At 47.6% G+C, this 16162-nt stretch overlaps 1 protein-coding gene across 1 annotated transcript; it reads left to right on the forward strand.

Moving 5' to 3' along the window:
- Positions 1 to 2138: 2138 nt before the first annotated feature.
- On the forward strand, positions 2139 to 2999 carry LOC127928972 (acidic proline-rich protein HP43A-like). Its single transcript, XM_052516613.1, has one exon. It carries the CDS (start codon positions 2139 to 2141, stop codon positions 2997 to 2999), a length of 861 nt encoding a protein of 286 aa, XP_052372573.1.
- Positions 3000 to 16162: the final 13163 nt, after the last annotated feature.

The following is a 16162-nucleotide window of genomic DNA, read 5'->3' on the forward strand; positions in this document are numbered from 1 at the left end:
GTGGGGAGAGAAAGAGAGGAGGTGATAGAAGAGGAAGAGAGGAGGACAGAGGAAAGAGGAGAGAAATAGATGAGGACAGAGGGGAGAGGGGAGAAAGAGAGGAGGGGATAGAAGAGGAAGACAGGAGGACAGAGGAAAGAGGAGAGAAAGAGAAGAGAGGGGAGAGAAAGAGATAAGGATAGAGGGGAGAGGAGAGAAAGAGAGGAGGGGATAGAAGAGGAAGAGAGGAGGACAGAGGAAAGAGGAGAGAAAGAGATGAGGGGAGAGGCGAGAAAGAGATGAGGGGATAGAAGAGGAAGAAAGGAGGACAGAGGAAAGAGGAGAGAAAGAGATGAGGACAGAGGGGAGAGGAAAGAAAGAGAGAGGAGGGGATAGAAGAGGAAGAGAGGAGGACAGAGGAAAGAGGAGAGAAAGAGATGAGGACAGAGGGGAGAGAAAGAGATGAGGGGATAGAAGAGGAAGAAAGGAGGACAGAGGAAAGAGGAGAGAAAGAGATGAGGATAGAGAGGAGAGGAGAGAAAGAGAGGAGGGGATAGAAGAGGAAGAGAGGAGGACAGAGGAAAGAGGTGAGAAAGAGAAGAGGAGAGGGGAGAGAAAGATATAAGGATAGAGGAGAGAAAGAGAGGAGGGGATAGAAAAGGAAGAGAGGAGGACAGAGGAAAGAGGAGAGAAAGAGATGAGGGGAGAGGCGAGAAAGAGAGGAGGGAATAGAAGAGGAAGAGAGGAGGACAGAGGAAAGAGGAGAGAAAGAGATGAGGACAGAGGGGAGAGGAAAGAAAGAGAGAGGAGGGGATAGAAGAGGAAGAGAGGAGGACAGAGGAAAGAGGAGAGAAAGAGATGAGGACAGAGGGGAGGGAAAGAGATGAGGACAGAGGGGAGAGAAAGAGATGAGGACAGAGGGGAGAGAAAGAGATGAGGACAGAGGGGAGAGGAGAGAAAGAGAGGAGGGGGATAGAAGAGGAAGAGAGGAGGATATGGGGAGGAAAAGGGCTCTACTCTACGAATGGAGGTATATCACTGCTCTTTGACCAAGGCATTTTCTCTTTCCTCTCCCCTCTTTTTTTTCTCCCCCATCTATCCTTCTCTCTTTTCTCCTCTCTGTCCTCCACTCTTTCACTCTCTTCTCCCCTCTCCTCTTCCCTCTGTCCCCCCTCTCCTCTTCCCTCCCCTCTCCCCTCTGTCCTCCCCTCTCCTCTCCTCTTCCCTCCCCTCTCCCCTCTGTCACCCCCTCTCCTCTTCCCTCCCCTCTCCTCTTCCCTCTGTCCTCTCCTCCTCCCTCCCCTCTCCTTTCCCTCTCCCCTCTGTCACTCCCTCTCCTCTTCCCTCCCCTCTCCCCTCCGTCACCCCTCTCCCCTCTTCCCTCCCCTCTCCTCTTCCCTCCCCTCTCCCTCTATCCTCCCCTCTCCTCTTCCCTCCCCTCTCCTCTCTTCTCCCCTCCCTCTCCTTTTCCCTCTCCTCTACCCTCTGTCCTCCCCTCTCCTCTTCCCTCCCCTCTCCCTCTGTCCTCCCCTCTCCTCTTCCCTCCCCTCTCTCTCTTCTTCCCCCCCTCTCCTTTTCCCTCCCCTCTCCTCTCTTCTCCCCTCCCTTCTCCTTTTCCCTCTCCTCCCCTCTCCTCTTCCCTCCCCTCTACCCTCTGTCCTCCCCTCTGCCCTCCCCTCTCCTCCCCTCTCCCCTCCCCTCTCTTCCCTCCCCTCTCCTCCCCTCTCCTCCCCTCTCCCCTCCCCTCTCTTCCCTCCTCTTCCCTCCCCTCTACCCTCTGTCCTCCCCTCTCCTCTTCCCTCTCCTCCCCTCTCCTCCCTCTCCTCCCCTCTCCTCTTCCCTCCCCTCTACCCTCTGTCCCTCCCTCTCCTCTCTTCTCCCCTCCCCTCTCCTCTTCCCTCCCCTCTACCCTCTGTCCTCCCCTCTCCTCCCCTCCCCTCTCCCCTCTGTCCTCCCCTCCCCTCTCACTTCTGTCCCCCTGCCCTATTCTTCCCCTTCTGTGTGTTGAATACACCTCCTTGACCGTCTGGGCTCTTTAATGAACCCTGTCGACTTCATGCAACACAAAGTGTCACTGTGTGTCACCAAGTTCTTTCTTCCCAAGAATCACTGTGATTTCTATATATGTTGTCATGGGGATGGGGTGACTCGTGGGGAAAATGGAGGAGCAACCTCTGGCTCTAACTGACTCTCTGCCTCCAAGGCCCGGCAGAGGGAACCTCCCAGGCCAGGCAGAGGGAACCTCCAAGGCCCGGCAGAGGGAACCTCCCAGGCCAGGCAAAGGGAACCTCCAAGGCCAGACAGAGGGAACCTCCAAGGCCAGACAGAGTGAACCTCCCAGGCCAGGCAGAGTGAACCTCCCAGGCCAGGCAGAGGGAACCTCCCAGGCCAGGCAGAGGGAACCTCCCAGGCCAGACAGAGGAACCTCCCAGGCCAGACAGAGGGAACCTCCCAGGCCAGACAGAGGGAACCTCCCAGGCCAGGGAAAGGGAACCTCCCAGGCCAGACAGAGGGAACCTCCCAGGCAAGGAAGACTGAACCTCCCAGGCCAGGAAGAGGGAACCTCCCAGGCCAGACAGAGGAACCTCCCAGGCCAGGCAGAGGGAACCTCCCAGGCCAGGAAGAGTGAACCTCCCAGGCCAGGCAGAGTGAACCTCCCAGGCCAGACAGAGGGAACCTCCCAGGCCAGGCAGAGGGAACCTCCCAGGCCAGGCAGAGTGAACCTCCCAGGCCAGGCAGAGGGAACCTCCCAGGCCAGGCAGAGGGAACCTCCCAGGCCAGGCAGAGTGAACCTCCCAGGCCAGGCAGAGGGAACCTCCCAGGCCAGACAGAGGGAACCTCCCAGGCCAGGCAGAGTGAACCTCCCAGGCCAGACAGAGGGAACCTCCCAGGCCAGGCAGAGGGAACCTCCCAGGCCAGGCAGAGGGAACCTCCCAGGCCCGGCAGAGGGAACCTCCCAGGCCAGACAGAGGGAACCTCCCAGGCCAGGCAGAGGGAACCTCCCAGGCCAGGCAGAGTGAACCTCCCAGGCCAGGCAGAGTGAACCTCCCAGGCCAGACAGAGGGAACCTCCCAGGCCAGGCAGAGTGAACCTCCCAGGCCAGACAGAGGGAACCTCCCAGGCCAGGCAGAGGGAACCTCCCAGGCCAGGCAGAGTGAACCTCCCAGGCCAGACAGAGGGAACCTCCCAGGCCAGGCAGAGGGAACCTCCCAGGCCAGGCAGAGTGAACCTCCCAGGCCAGACAGAGTGAACCTCCCAGGCCAGGCAGAGTGAACCTCCCAGGCCAGACAGAGGAACCTCCCAGGCCAGGCAGAGTGAACCTCCCAGGCCAGACAGAGTGAACCTCCCAGGCCAGACAGAGTGAACCTCCCAGGCCAGACAGAGGAACCTCCCAGGCCAGACAGAGGGAACCTCCCAGGCCAGGCAGAGTGAACCTCCCAGGCCAGGCAGAGGGAACCTCCCAGGCCAGGCAGAGGGAACCTCCCAGGCCAGACAGAGGGAACCTCCCAGGCCAGGCAGAGGGAACCTCCCAGGCCAGGCAGAGTGAACCTCCCAGGCCAGACAGAGTGAACCTCCCAGGCCAGGCAGAGTGAACCTCCCAGGCCAGACAGAGGGAACCTCCCAGGCCAGGCAGAGTGAACCTCTCAGGCCAGACATACAATGTAGTAATTTGTGTCTTTTCGTTAGTCTGGTGATTCTCAACTATTCTTCTCCAAATGGAGTAACGAGGTCATCATCATATCACCAGTCAAGTACAGTGTTGGGGAAATTATTGTAGGGGCTCCATCTAGCTAGACAAAAGCCTTCTGTGAAAACAACTACTATTGATAACGACACACAGATAATGCCCCTATACCACAACAAGGACAGTGCTCCAGTCCAACAGTCCTGCATTACAATATATTGGAAGCTGACAACCCTTCATACAGAGAGATGTTTTACTGACAACCCTTCAGACAGAGATGTTTTACTGACAACCCTTCATACAGAGAGATGTTTTACTGACAACCCTTCAGACAGAGATGTTTTACTGACAACCCTTCAGACAGAGAGATGTTTTACTGACAACCCTTCATACAGAGATATGTTTTACTGACAACCCTTCAGACAGAGAGATGTTTTACTGACAACCCTTCAGACAGAGAGATGTTTTACTGACAACCCTTCAGACAGAGAGATGTTTTACTGACAACCCTTCAGACAGAGATGTTTTACTGACAACCCTTCATACAGAGATGTTTTACTGACAACCCTTCATACAGAGAGATGTTTTACTGACAACCCTTCATACAGAGATGTTTTACTGACAACCCTTCATACAGAGAGATGTTTTACTGACAACCCTTCATACAGAGAGATGTTTTACTGACAACCCTTCAGACAGAGAGATGTTTTACTGACAACCCTTCATACAGAGATGTTTTACTGACAACCCTTCATACAGAGATGTTTTACTGACAACCCTTCATACAGAGAGATGTTTTACTGACAACCCTTCAGACAGAGAGATGTTTTACTGACAACCCTTCATACAGAGATGTTTTACTGACAACCCTTCAGACAGAGAGATGTTTTACTGACAACCCTTCATACAGAGAGATGTTTTACTGACAACCCTTCATACAGAGAGATGTTTTACTGACAACCCTTCATACAGAGATGTTTTACTGACAACCCTTCATACAGAGATGTTTTACTGACAACCCTTCATACAGAGATGTTTTACTGACAACCCTTCATACAGAGAGATGTTTTACTGACAACCCTTCAGACAGAGATGTTTTACTGACAACCCTTCATACAGAGAGATGTTTTACTGACAACCCTTCAGACAGAGAGATGTTTTACTGACAACCCTTCATACAGAGATGTTTTACTGACAACCCTTCAGACAGAGAGATGTTTTACTGACAACCCTTCATACAGAGAGATGTTTTACTGACAACCCTTCATACAGAGATGTTTTACTGACAACCCTTCATACAGAGATGTTTTACTGACAACCCTTCATACAGAGATGTTTTACTGACAACCCTTCATACAGAGAGATGTTTTACTGACAACCCTTCAGACAGAGAGATGTTTTACTGACAACCCTTCAGACAGAGATGTTTTACTGACAACCCTTCAGACAGAGAGATGTTTTACTGACAACCCTTCATACAGAGAGATGTTTTACTGACAACCCTTCATACAGAGAGATGTTTTACTGACAACCCTTCAGACAGAGAGATGTTTTACTGACAACCCTTCATACAGAGAGATGTTTTACTGACAACCCTTCAGACAGAGATGTTTTACTGACAACCCTTCATACAGAGAGATGTTTTACTGACAACCCTTCAGACAGAGAGATGTTTTACTGACAACCCTTCAGACAGAGAGATGTTTTACTGACAACCCTTCAGACAGAGAGATGTTTTACTGACAACCCTTCAGACAGAGACATGTTTTACTGACAACCCTTCAGACAGAGATGTTTTACTGACAACCCTTCATACAGAGATGTTTTACTGACAACCCTTCAGACAGAGAGATGTTTTACTGACAACCCTTCAGACAGAGAGATGTTTTACTTAAGAATTTTTATTATCCAGTTCTCTAATTCCTGCAATGGTCACCAATACCAAAAACACATGCAAGGAGGCGCTAAGCTGTTTTGGACAAAAGTTTCTGCTAAATTGCATATGTTATAATTTTTCCTCATTAACTCTGAAGTTTTAGTCTTTTGAGATTCTAGTAATGAAATCTATGCAGCCTCCTCAATCACTTTTTATAGCTACTGTTTACAGGACTCCTGGGCCATATACAGCGTTCCTCATTGAGTTCCCTGAATTCCTATCGGACCTTGTAGTCATAGCAGATAATATTCTAATCTTTGCTGACTTTAATATTCACGTGGAAAAGTCCACAGACCCACTCCATAAGGCTTTCGGATCCATCATCGACTCAGTGGGTTTTGTCCAACATGTCTCTGGACCCACTCACTGTCACAGTCATACTCTGGACCTAGTTTTGTCCCATGGAATAATTGTTGTGGATCTTAATGTTTTTCCTCATAATCCTGGACTATCGGACCACCATTTTATTACGTTTGCAATTGCAACAAATAATCTGTTCAGACCCCAACCAAGGAACATCAAAAGTCGTGCTATAAATTCACAGACGACACAAAGATTCCTTGAAGTCCTTCCAGATTCCCTCTGCCTACCCAAGGACGCCACAGGACAAAAATCAGTTAACCACGTAACTGAGGAACTCAATTTAACCTTGTGCAATACCCTAGATGCAGTTGCACCCCTAAAAACTTAGAACATTTGTCATAAGAAACTAGCTCCTTGGTACACAGAAAATACCCGAGCTCTGAAGCAAGCTTCCAGAAAATTGGAACGGAAATGGCGCCACACCAAACTGTAAGTCTTCCGACTAGCTTGGAAAGACAGTACCGTGCAGTACCGAAGAGCCCATACTGCTGCTTGATCATCCTATTTTTCTAACTTAATTGAGGAAAATAAGAACAATCCGAAATTCCTTTTTGATACTGTGGCAAAGCTAACTAAAAAGCAGCATTCCCCAAGAGAGGATGCCTTTCACTTTAGCAGTGATAAATTCATGAACTTCTTTGAGGAAAAGATAGTGATTATTAGAAAGCAAATTACGGACTCCTCTTTAAATCTGCGTATTCCTTCAAAGCTCAGTTGTCCTGAGTCTGCACAACTCTGCCAGGACCTAGGATCAAGAGAGACGCTCAAGTGTTTTAGTACTATATCACTTGACACGATGATGAAAATAATCATGGCCTCGAAACCTTCAAGTTGCATTCTGGACCCTATTCCAACTAAACTACTGAAAGAGCTGCTTCCTGTGCTTGGCCCTCCTATGTTGAACATAATAAATGGCTCTCTATCCACAAAACTCACTAAAAGTGGCAGTAATAAAGCCTCTTGAAAAAGCCAAACCTTGGCCCAGAAAATATAAAAACCTATCGGCCTTTATCGAATCTTCCATTCCTCTCAAAAATGTTAGAAAAGGCTGTTGCGCAGCAACTCACTGCCTTCCTGAAGACAAACAATGTATACGAAATGCTTCAGTCTGGTTTTAGACCCCATCATAGCATTGAGACGGCACTTGTGAAGGTGGTAAATGACATTTTAATGGCATCGGACCGAGGCTCTGCATCTGTTCTCGTGCTCCTAGACCTTAGTGCTGCTTTTGATACCATCGATCACCACATTCTTTTGGAGAGATTGGAAACCCAAATTGGTCTACATGGACAAGTTCTGGCCTGGTTTAGATCTTATCTGTCGGAAAGATATCAGTTTGTCTCTGTGAATGGTTTGTCCTCTGACAAATCAACTGTAAATTTCGGTGTTCCTCAAGGTTCCGTTTTAGGACCACTATTGTTTTCACTATATATTTGACCTCTTGGGGATGTTATTCGAAAACATAATGTTAACTTTAACTGCTATGCAGATGACACACAGCTGTACATTTCAATGAAACATGGTGAAGCCCCAAAATTGCCCTTGCTAGAAGCATGTATTTCAGACATAAGGAAGTGGATGGCTGCAAACTTTCTACTTTTAAACTTGGAAAAAACAGAGATGCTTGTTCTAGGTCCCAAGAAACAAAGAGATCTTTAGGCTGGGTTTCTGTACAGCACTTTGAGATATCAGCTGATGTACGAAGGGCTATATAAATCTAAATACATTTGATTTGATTTGACTTCATTTGTCACAGTGGTTGAATCTTTATTCATTTAACCAATCAGACCATTGATGGACAGGATATGTGATGTACTCTCTCTGTGTATAAGAAGCCACAATACAGTGGGGAGAACAAGTATTTGATACACTGCCGATATTGATATTGCAGGTTTTCCTACTTACAAAGCATGTAGAGGTCTGTAATTGTTATCACTTCAACTGTGAGAGATGGAATCTAAAACAAAAATCCAGAAAATCACATCGTATGATTTATAAGTATTAATTTGTATTTTATTTCATGACATAAGTGTCTGATCACCTACCAACCAGTAAGAATTCCAGCTCTCACAGACCTGTTAGTTTTTCTTTAAGAAGCCCTCCTGTTCTCCACTCATTAATTCTTAGAAAATGGAAGAAGTTCAAGATGATGGTCAATCACCCTCGGTCTGGGGCTCCATGGAAGATCTCACCTCGTGGGGCATCAATGATCATGAGGAAGGTGAGGGATCAGCCCAGAACTACACGGCAGGACCTGGTCAATGACCTGAAGAGAGCTGGGACCCCAGTCTCAAAGAAAACCATTAGTAACACACTACGCCGTCATGGATTAAAATCCTGCAGCGCACGCAAGGTCCCCTGCTCTAGCCAGCGCATGTCCAGGCCCGTCTGAAGTTTGCCAATGACAATCTGGATGATCCAGAGGAGGAATGGGAGAAGGTCATGTGGTCTGATGAGACAAAAATATAACTTTTTGGTCTAAACTCCACTCGCCGTGTTTGGAGGAAGAAAAAGGATGAGTACAACCCCAAGAACACCATCCCAACCGTGAAGCATGGAGGTGGAAACATCATTCTTTAGTGATGCTTTTCTGCAAAGGGGACAGGACGACTGCACCGTATTGAGGGGAGGATGGATGGGGCCATGTATCGCGAGATCTTGGCCAACAACCTCCTTCCCTCAGTAAGAGCATTGAATATGGGTCATGGCTGGGTCTTCCAGCATGACAACGACCCGAAACACACAGCCAGGGCAACTAAGGAGTGGCTCCGTAAGAAGCATCTCAAGGTCCTGGAGTGGCCTAGCCAGTCTCCAGACCTGAATCCAATAGAAAATCTTTGGAGGGAGCTGAAAGTCCGTATTGCCCAGCGACAGCCCCGAAACCTGAAGGATCTGGAGAAGGTCTGTATGGAGGAGTGGGCCAAAATCCCTGCTGCAGTGTGTGCAAACCTGGTCAAGAACTACAGGAAATGTATGATCTCTGTAATTGAAAATAAAGGTTTCTGTACCAAATATTAAGTTCTGCTTTCTGATGTATCAAATACTTGTGTCATGCAATAAAATGCAAATTAATTACTTAAAAATCATACAATGTGATTTTCTGGATTTTTTTTATTTTTAGATTCCGTCCCTCACAGTTGAAGTGTATCTATGATAAAAAATTACAGACCTCTACATGCTTTTAAGTAGGAAAACCTGCAAAATCGGCAGTGTATCAAATACTTGTTCTCCCCACTGCATCTGTTCTTCTCAAACAAACCATCATGTGGACGCGATGTATTTCCACTGTAACACCACACACATAGACCTGTCTGGAAATATCTATATTCCTTTATGTACAAAGGTGTGTTTGGTGTAGTTTCCTCTGGTCGTGTGGAGAAGGTACTTAATTCTAATAAAGCCAGTCTCGGGAGAAGATTTGGATTGCTGGTTCTCTAAACAACTTAAAGATTCCATGGGATAAGAGGATCCACACACTGAAACATGGTCTATGTCCCAAATGGCTGGGCCCTGGTCCAAAGTGGTGCACTAAATAGGGAATAGGATGCATCCATGCACTCCAACTCTATTGTTATATCTCTGTTTGGCTAGGAGAGAACTGTCTTCTGTTTGGCTAAGAGAGAACTGTCTTCTGTTTGGCTAGGAGAGAACTGTCTTCTGTTTGGCTAAGAGAGAACTGTCTTCTGTTTGGCTAGGAGAGAAATGTCTTCTGTTTGGCTAGGAGAGAACGGTCTTCTGTTTGGCTAGGAGAGAACGGTCTTCTGTTTGGTTAAGAGAGAGAACTGTCTTCTGTTTGGCTAGGAGAGAGAACTGTCTTCTGTTTGGCTGAGAGAGAACTGTCTTCTGTTTGGCTAAGAGAGAGAACTGTCTTCTGTTTGGCTAAGAGAGAGAACTGTCTTCTGTTTGGCTAAGAGAGAGAACTGTCTTCTGTTTGGCTAGGAGAGAACTGTCTTCTGTTTGGTTAAGAGAGAGAACTGTCTTCTGTTTGGCTAAGAGGGAGAACTGTCTTCTGTTTGGCTAGGAGAGAACTGTCTTCTGTTTGGTTAAGAGAGAGAACTGTCTTCTGTTTGGCTAAGAGAGAGAACTGTCTTCTGTTTGGTTAAGAGGGAGAACTGTCTTCTGTTTGGTTAAGAGAGAGAACTGTCTTCTGTTTGGCTAGGAGAGAAGTGTCTTCTGTTTGGCTAGGAGAGAACTGTCTTCTGTTTGGTTAAGAGAGAGAACTGTCTTCTGTTTGGCTAAGAGAGAACTGTCTTCTGTTTGGTTAAGAGGGAGAACTGTCTTCTGTTTGGTTAAGAGAGAGAACTGTCTTCTGTTTGGCTAAGAGGGAGAACTGTCTTCTGTTTGGATAGGAGAGAGGAATGTCTTCGAAACAGATGTATAGCTTTTCAGTATCACCCTTAAGGCAACATTTTCTTCCCAGCGAGAAGTGGGGATACGTTTCTTTGTGCATCTTCTCATTGCTATTTTTACACAGAGAAAGAGCTTTCCCTGTCTGTTCAGAGATCTACAGATGTTTAATGTGTTATAGTGTCTTTTGGAGATAGACTGTGGATGTTTCTCAAAACGCAAATGGCAGCCGGGAAGAGTTTGAGCATAAGTCCAAATGGCAGCCGGGAAGAGTTTGAGCATAAGTCCAAATGGCAGCCGGGAAGAGTTTGAGCATAAGTCCAAATGGCAGCCGGGAAGAGTTTGAGCATAAGTCCAAATGGCAGCCGGGAAGAGTTTGAGCATAAGTCCAAATGGCAGCCGGGAAGAGTTTGAGCATAAGTCCAAATGGCAGCCCGGAAGGGTTTGAGCATGAGTCTAAATCATTGGGTTTGAGCATAAGTCCAAATCAAAGGGCTTTTGAGCATGAGTCCACGTCAAAGAGTGAGTCCAAACCAAACTTTGGAGGGCACTTCTCTAATCTGTACTGCATTTGTACATATTTTGAAGGATCGATGCAACTATGTAAAGAAATATGATGCAACCACATCTCACACTCCAGTCCAAAACCAGAACAAAGCCAGAACCAATCCAGAACCAAACCAGAACCAATCCAGAACAAAGCCAGAACCAAACCAGAACCAATCCAGTCCAAAACCAGAACAAAGCCAGAACCAATCCAGAACCAAACCAGAACCAATCCAGAACAAAGCCAGAACCAATCCAGAACCAAACCAGAACCAAACCAGAACCAATCCAGAACCAATCCAGAACAAAGCCAGAACCAAACCAGAACCAATCCAGAACCAAACCAGAACCAAACCAGAACAAAGCCAGAACCAATCCAGAACCAATCCAGAACAAAGCCAGAACCAATCCAGAACCAAGCCAGAACCAATCCAGAACCAATCCAGAACCAATCCATAACCAATCCAGAACCAATCCAGAACCAATCCATAACCAAACCAGAACCAATCCAGAACCAATCCAGAACCAATCCAGAACCAAACCACATAGAGCAGAGGAACAGCAGCAGAACAAGAAAGAAGCATCACAGATTTTTGCTGACTTCACTTGAGGTGACAATTTGTCAGCAACATGTATGGGTGGGGCTGGACATGAGTCTGGACGTGGGGCTGGACATGAGTCTGGACGTGGGGCTGGACATGAGTCTGGACGTGGGGCTGGACATGGGGCAGGATGTGGGGCTGGACATGAGTCTGGACGTGGGGCTGGATGTGGGGCTGGACGTGGGGCTGGATGTGGGGCTGGACATGGGGCAGGATGTGGGGCTGGACGTGGGGCTGGACATGGGGCTGGATGTGGGGCTGGACGTGGGGCTGGATGTGGGGCTGGATATGGGGCTGGACGTGGGGCTGGATGTGGGGCTGGACGTGGGGCTGGACGTGGGGCTGGATGTGGGGCTGGGTATGGGGCTGGATGTGGGGCTGGATGTGGGGCTGGACGTGGGGCTGGATGTGGGGCTGGACATGGGGCAGGATGTGGGGCTGGACGTGGGGCTGGACATGGGGCTGGATGTGGGGCTGGGAATGGGGCAGGATGTGGGACTGGACATGGGGCAGGATGGGGGCTGGACATGAGTCTGGACTTGGGGCTGGATGTGGGGCTGGACGTGGGGCAGGATGTGGGGCTGGATGTGGGGCTGGATGTGGGGCTGGACATGGGGCTGGACGTGGGGCTGGATGTGGGGCTGGACATGGGGCAGGATGTGGGGCTGGACGTGGGGCTGGACATGGGGCTGGATGTGGGGCTGGACATGGGGCAGGATGTGGGGCTGGATGTGGGGCTGGGCATGGGGCAGGATGTGGGGCTGGACATGGGGTTTGATGTGGGGCAGGACATAGGGCAGGATGTGGGGCTGGATGTGGTGGTTGATGTGGGGCTGGATGTGGGGGTTGATGTGGGGCAGGACGTGGGGGTTGATGTGGGGCTGGACGTGGGGGTTGATGTGGGGCTGGACGTGGGGGTTGATGTGGGGCTGGACTTGGGGGTTGATGTGGGGGTTGATGGATGTCTCCATTAGAAACCTAAAAACACACACACACACACACACACACACACACACACACACACACACACACACACACACACACACACACACACACACACACATACCAATCCAAGGAGGAGGAAGAGAGGACATGAAGAAGAGATTCAGCCAAGCATCACCTTCTGTAGAGGGCTTGACTACCCCAGTACAACACAATGCTGATCCTCTCCTCTGTTCTGCCTGGCTGGTGGTTTGGTCCTGGACCACCATGAAACACACAGACCAGCCGCTGAAACACTCACCCCAACTGCTCAACACAATCAGCTCTGGGGGGTGAATACAATTCATATATGCTCTGATTTTGGGAAAGCAACTACTGGTGCAGGAAATGACATTGAATGTTTTAATCTTCAAACGAACGACAAGGTCCTGTATTTAGTCTTCCAGGCTAGATGGAGCTGGGCACCACAGCCCTGTGTATAGCCCTCCAGGCTAGATGGAGCTGGGCACCACAGCCCTGTGTATAGCCCTCCAGGCTAGATGGAGCTGGGCACCACAGCCCTGTGTATAGCCCTCCAGGCTAGATGGAGCTGGGCACCACAGCTAGCATTCCACTTCCATCTTCCTGAATCCTCATCTGTCTGAATGGAATGTCTCCTCTGTTCCATCATCTGTTGAGTGTTTCTGTATCCTAACACTACTCTACAACCTCCCTAGGTGTTGAGTGTTTCTGTATCCTAACACTACTCTAGAACCTCCCTAGGTATTGAGTGTTTCTGTATCCTAACACTACTCTACAACCTCCCTAGGTATTGAGTGTTTCTGTATCCTAACACTACTCTACAACCTCCCTAGGTATTGAGTGTTTCTGTATCCTAACACTACTCTACAACCTCCCTAGTTGTTGAGTGTTTCTGTATCCTAACACTACTCTACAACCTCCCTAGGTGTTGAGTGTTTCTGTATCCTAACACTACTCTACAACCTCCCTAGGTATTGAGTGTTTCTGTATCCTAACACTACTCTACAACCTCCCTAGGTATTGAGTGTTTCTGTATCCTAACACTACTCTACAACCTCTCTAGGTATTGTGGAGGTTTTGTATGTATTGAGGAGAATCTGAGCTGAGATCATATGATGTTGACCTGCGGGGCCTGTTGTCTGGGGTGGAGCAGGGGTTTATGGGTAGAGAGACAGATGGCTGCGGTGAACCTGAAGATCCAGGATGGATTGGAGCTTCCTGATTGCTAGAGAATGTAAACATCTACTCCCCTGGCACCTGTCATCGTGTGCTGTCTGTCTTCTCAAACAGGACTACCTCTCTCTGTCTGTCTTCTCTAACAGGACTTCCTCTCTCTGTCTGTCTTCTCAAACAGGACAACCTCTCTCTCTCTGTCTTCTCAAACAGGACTACCTCTCTCTGTCTGTCTTCTCTAACAGGACTTCCTCTCTCTGTCTGTCTTCTCAAACAGGACAACCTCTCTCTCTCTGTCTTCTCAAACAGGACTACCTCTCTCTGTCTGTCTTCTCTAACAGGACTTCCTCTCTCTGTCTGTCTTCTCAAACAGGACAACCTCTCTCTCTCTGTCTTCTCAAACAGGACTACCTCTCTCTGTCTGTCTTCTCTAACAGGACTTCCTCTCTCTGTCTGTCTTCTCTAACAGGACTTCCTCTCTCTGTCTGTCTTCTCAAACAGGACAACCTCTCTCTCTCTGTCTTCTCTAACAGGACAACTCTCTCTCTCTGTCTTCTCAAACAGGACTACCTCTCTCTGTCTGTCTTCTCTAACATGACTACCTCTCTCTCAATTATAAAGGTATTGTGAGATATTATTCATCCTAATCAGACAGGTTTTTACATGGACTATACATTGGAGATAATATAAGACAAGTACTGTAAAAAAAAATGTAATTTCAGTTTAATCACTTAAAAAGACAGAACAAATAATACAACAAATATTGTGGTTAAACTCAAATATACAAATTGATTTAAAAAAATGTATTGTTCTATAAAATGTTTAAAAAAGCTATCATTTTTTTAAATGATATCATAAATAGGACTGGTGGTGTTATGCAGCTAACACAGACATATGGAAATGTCTACCCAAAATGACATTCAACGAATTGCAGCATTACCACAGAAATGGAAGAGGCAAGTAGAAGGGGAAAAGTGAGGAACTTGTATGTCGGCCCTGTATTAAAGAACATAAATGGTTATAGAAAAGTGTGATAAATAAAAACATATACCAATTTAATTTAAGGACCAAAAAACTGACAGCTGTGCCATATAAATTGCAAAACAGTTGGGAAGAGATTTTTTCCGGAGACACCTGAAACCCCACCTCTTCAAGGAATACCTAGGATAGGGTAAGTAAGGGTAAGTAATCCTTCTCCCCCCCAACAAGATTTAGATGCAAGTGGCTGTTCCACTGGTTGTCATAAGGTGTATGCACCAATTTGTAAGTCGCTCTGGATAAGAGCGTCTGCTAAATGACTTAAATGTAAATGTAAATGTAGATTTTGGATGTAAATACAAAATTCTTGCAACTAATAGAAGGCTATATATATATGGGGGATACAATATTCCCAGCTCTGCAGATTCTGCTGTGAGGAGGCAGAGTCATTAGATCATTTATTTTGGTATTGTCCACATGTAGCTCGTTTTTGGTCACAGGTCCAGGAATGGCTGAAGAACTGCGATAATTGCCTAGAACTAATGCTGCAGACAGCAATGCTGGGTGATTTTAAAAGTCAATCAATCAATAATGTAATCATTATTTTAGCAAAAATGTTTATTTTTAATTCACAATCTGTAGAAGCTATGCGAATAGAAAGTTCCAGTACTTTTGTGAAGTAGAAACATTTATGGCAAATAGAAATCCAAAATGGATGGTGAGAGAGATGGGAGGGTTGAATGGAGCTGAAGGGAGGGACTGGATGGTGAGAGAGATGGGAGGGTTGAATGGAGCTGAAGGGAGGGACTGGATGGTGAGAGATAGATGGGAGGGGTTGAATGGAGCTGAAGGGAGGGACTGGATGGTGAGAGATAGATGGGAGGGGTTGAATGGAGCTGAAGGGAGGGACTGGATGGTGAGAGATAGATGGGAGGGGTTGAATGGAGCTGAAGGGAGGGACTGGATGGTGAGAGATAGATGGGAGGGTTGAATGGAGCTGAAGGGAGGGACTGGATGGTGAGAGAGATGGGAGGGGTTGAATGGAGCTGAAGGGTGGGACTGGATGATGTTGAGAGAGAGATGGGAGGGGTTGAATGGAGCTGAAGGGACTGGATGGTGAGAGATAGATGGGGGGGTTGAATGGAGCTGAAGGGTGGGACTGGATGGTGTTGAGAGATAGATGGGGGTTGAATGGAGCTGAAGGGTGGGACTGGATGGTGAGAGATAGATGGGGGTTGAATGGAGCTGAAGGGTGGGACTGGATGGTGTTGAGAGATAGATGGGGGAGGGGTTGAATGGAGCTGAAGGGTGGGACTGGATGGTGTTGAGAGATAGATGGGGGGGTTGAATGGAGCTGAAGGGTGGGATTAAAAACAAAAAGATAACTAATGTAAAACATACAGGGTCTGTAAAATGTATATAGGTTCAGAAATGTTGTGAAATAGCACAGTTACAAATAGAAATCAAACTGGATGGACATCAGAAATAGAGGAAGGACTGAAAACAAACTAAATATAACTATTGTAAAATAGACTGTGTCTGTAAAATGTGTATAAGATGTATAAACTGAAGGTAGAAGCCTAAGTGTTT

This window comes from Oncorhynchus keta, unplaced genomic scaffold, assembly GCF_023373465.1.
Source record: "Oncorhynchus keta strain PuntledgeMale-10-30-2019 unplaced genomic scaffold, Oket_V2 Un_scaffold_515_pilon_pilon, whole genome shotgun sequence".
NCBI lineage: Eukaryota > Metazoa > Chordata > Actinopteri > Salmoniformes > Salmonidae > Oncorhynchus > Oncorhynchus keta.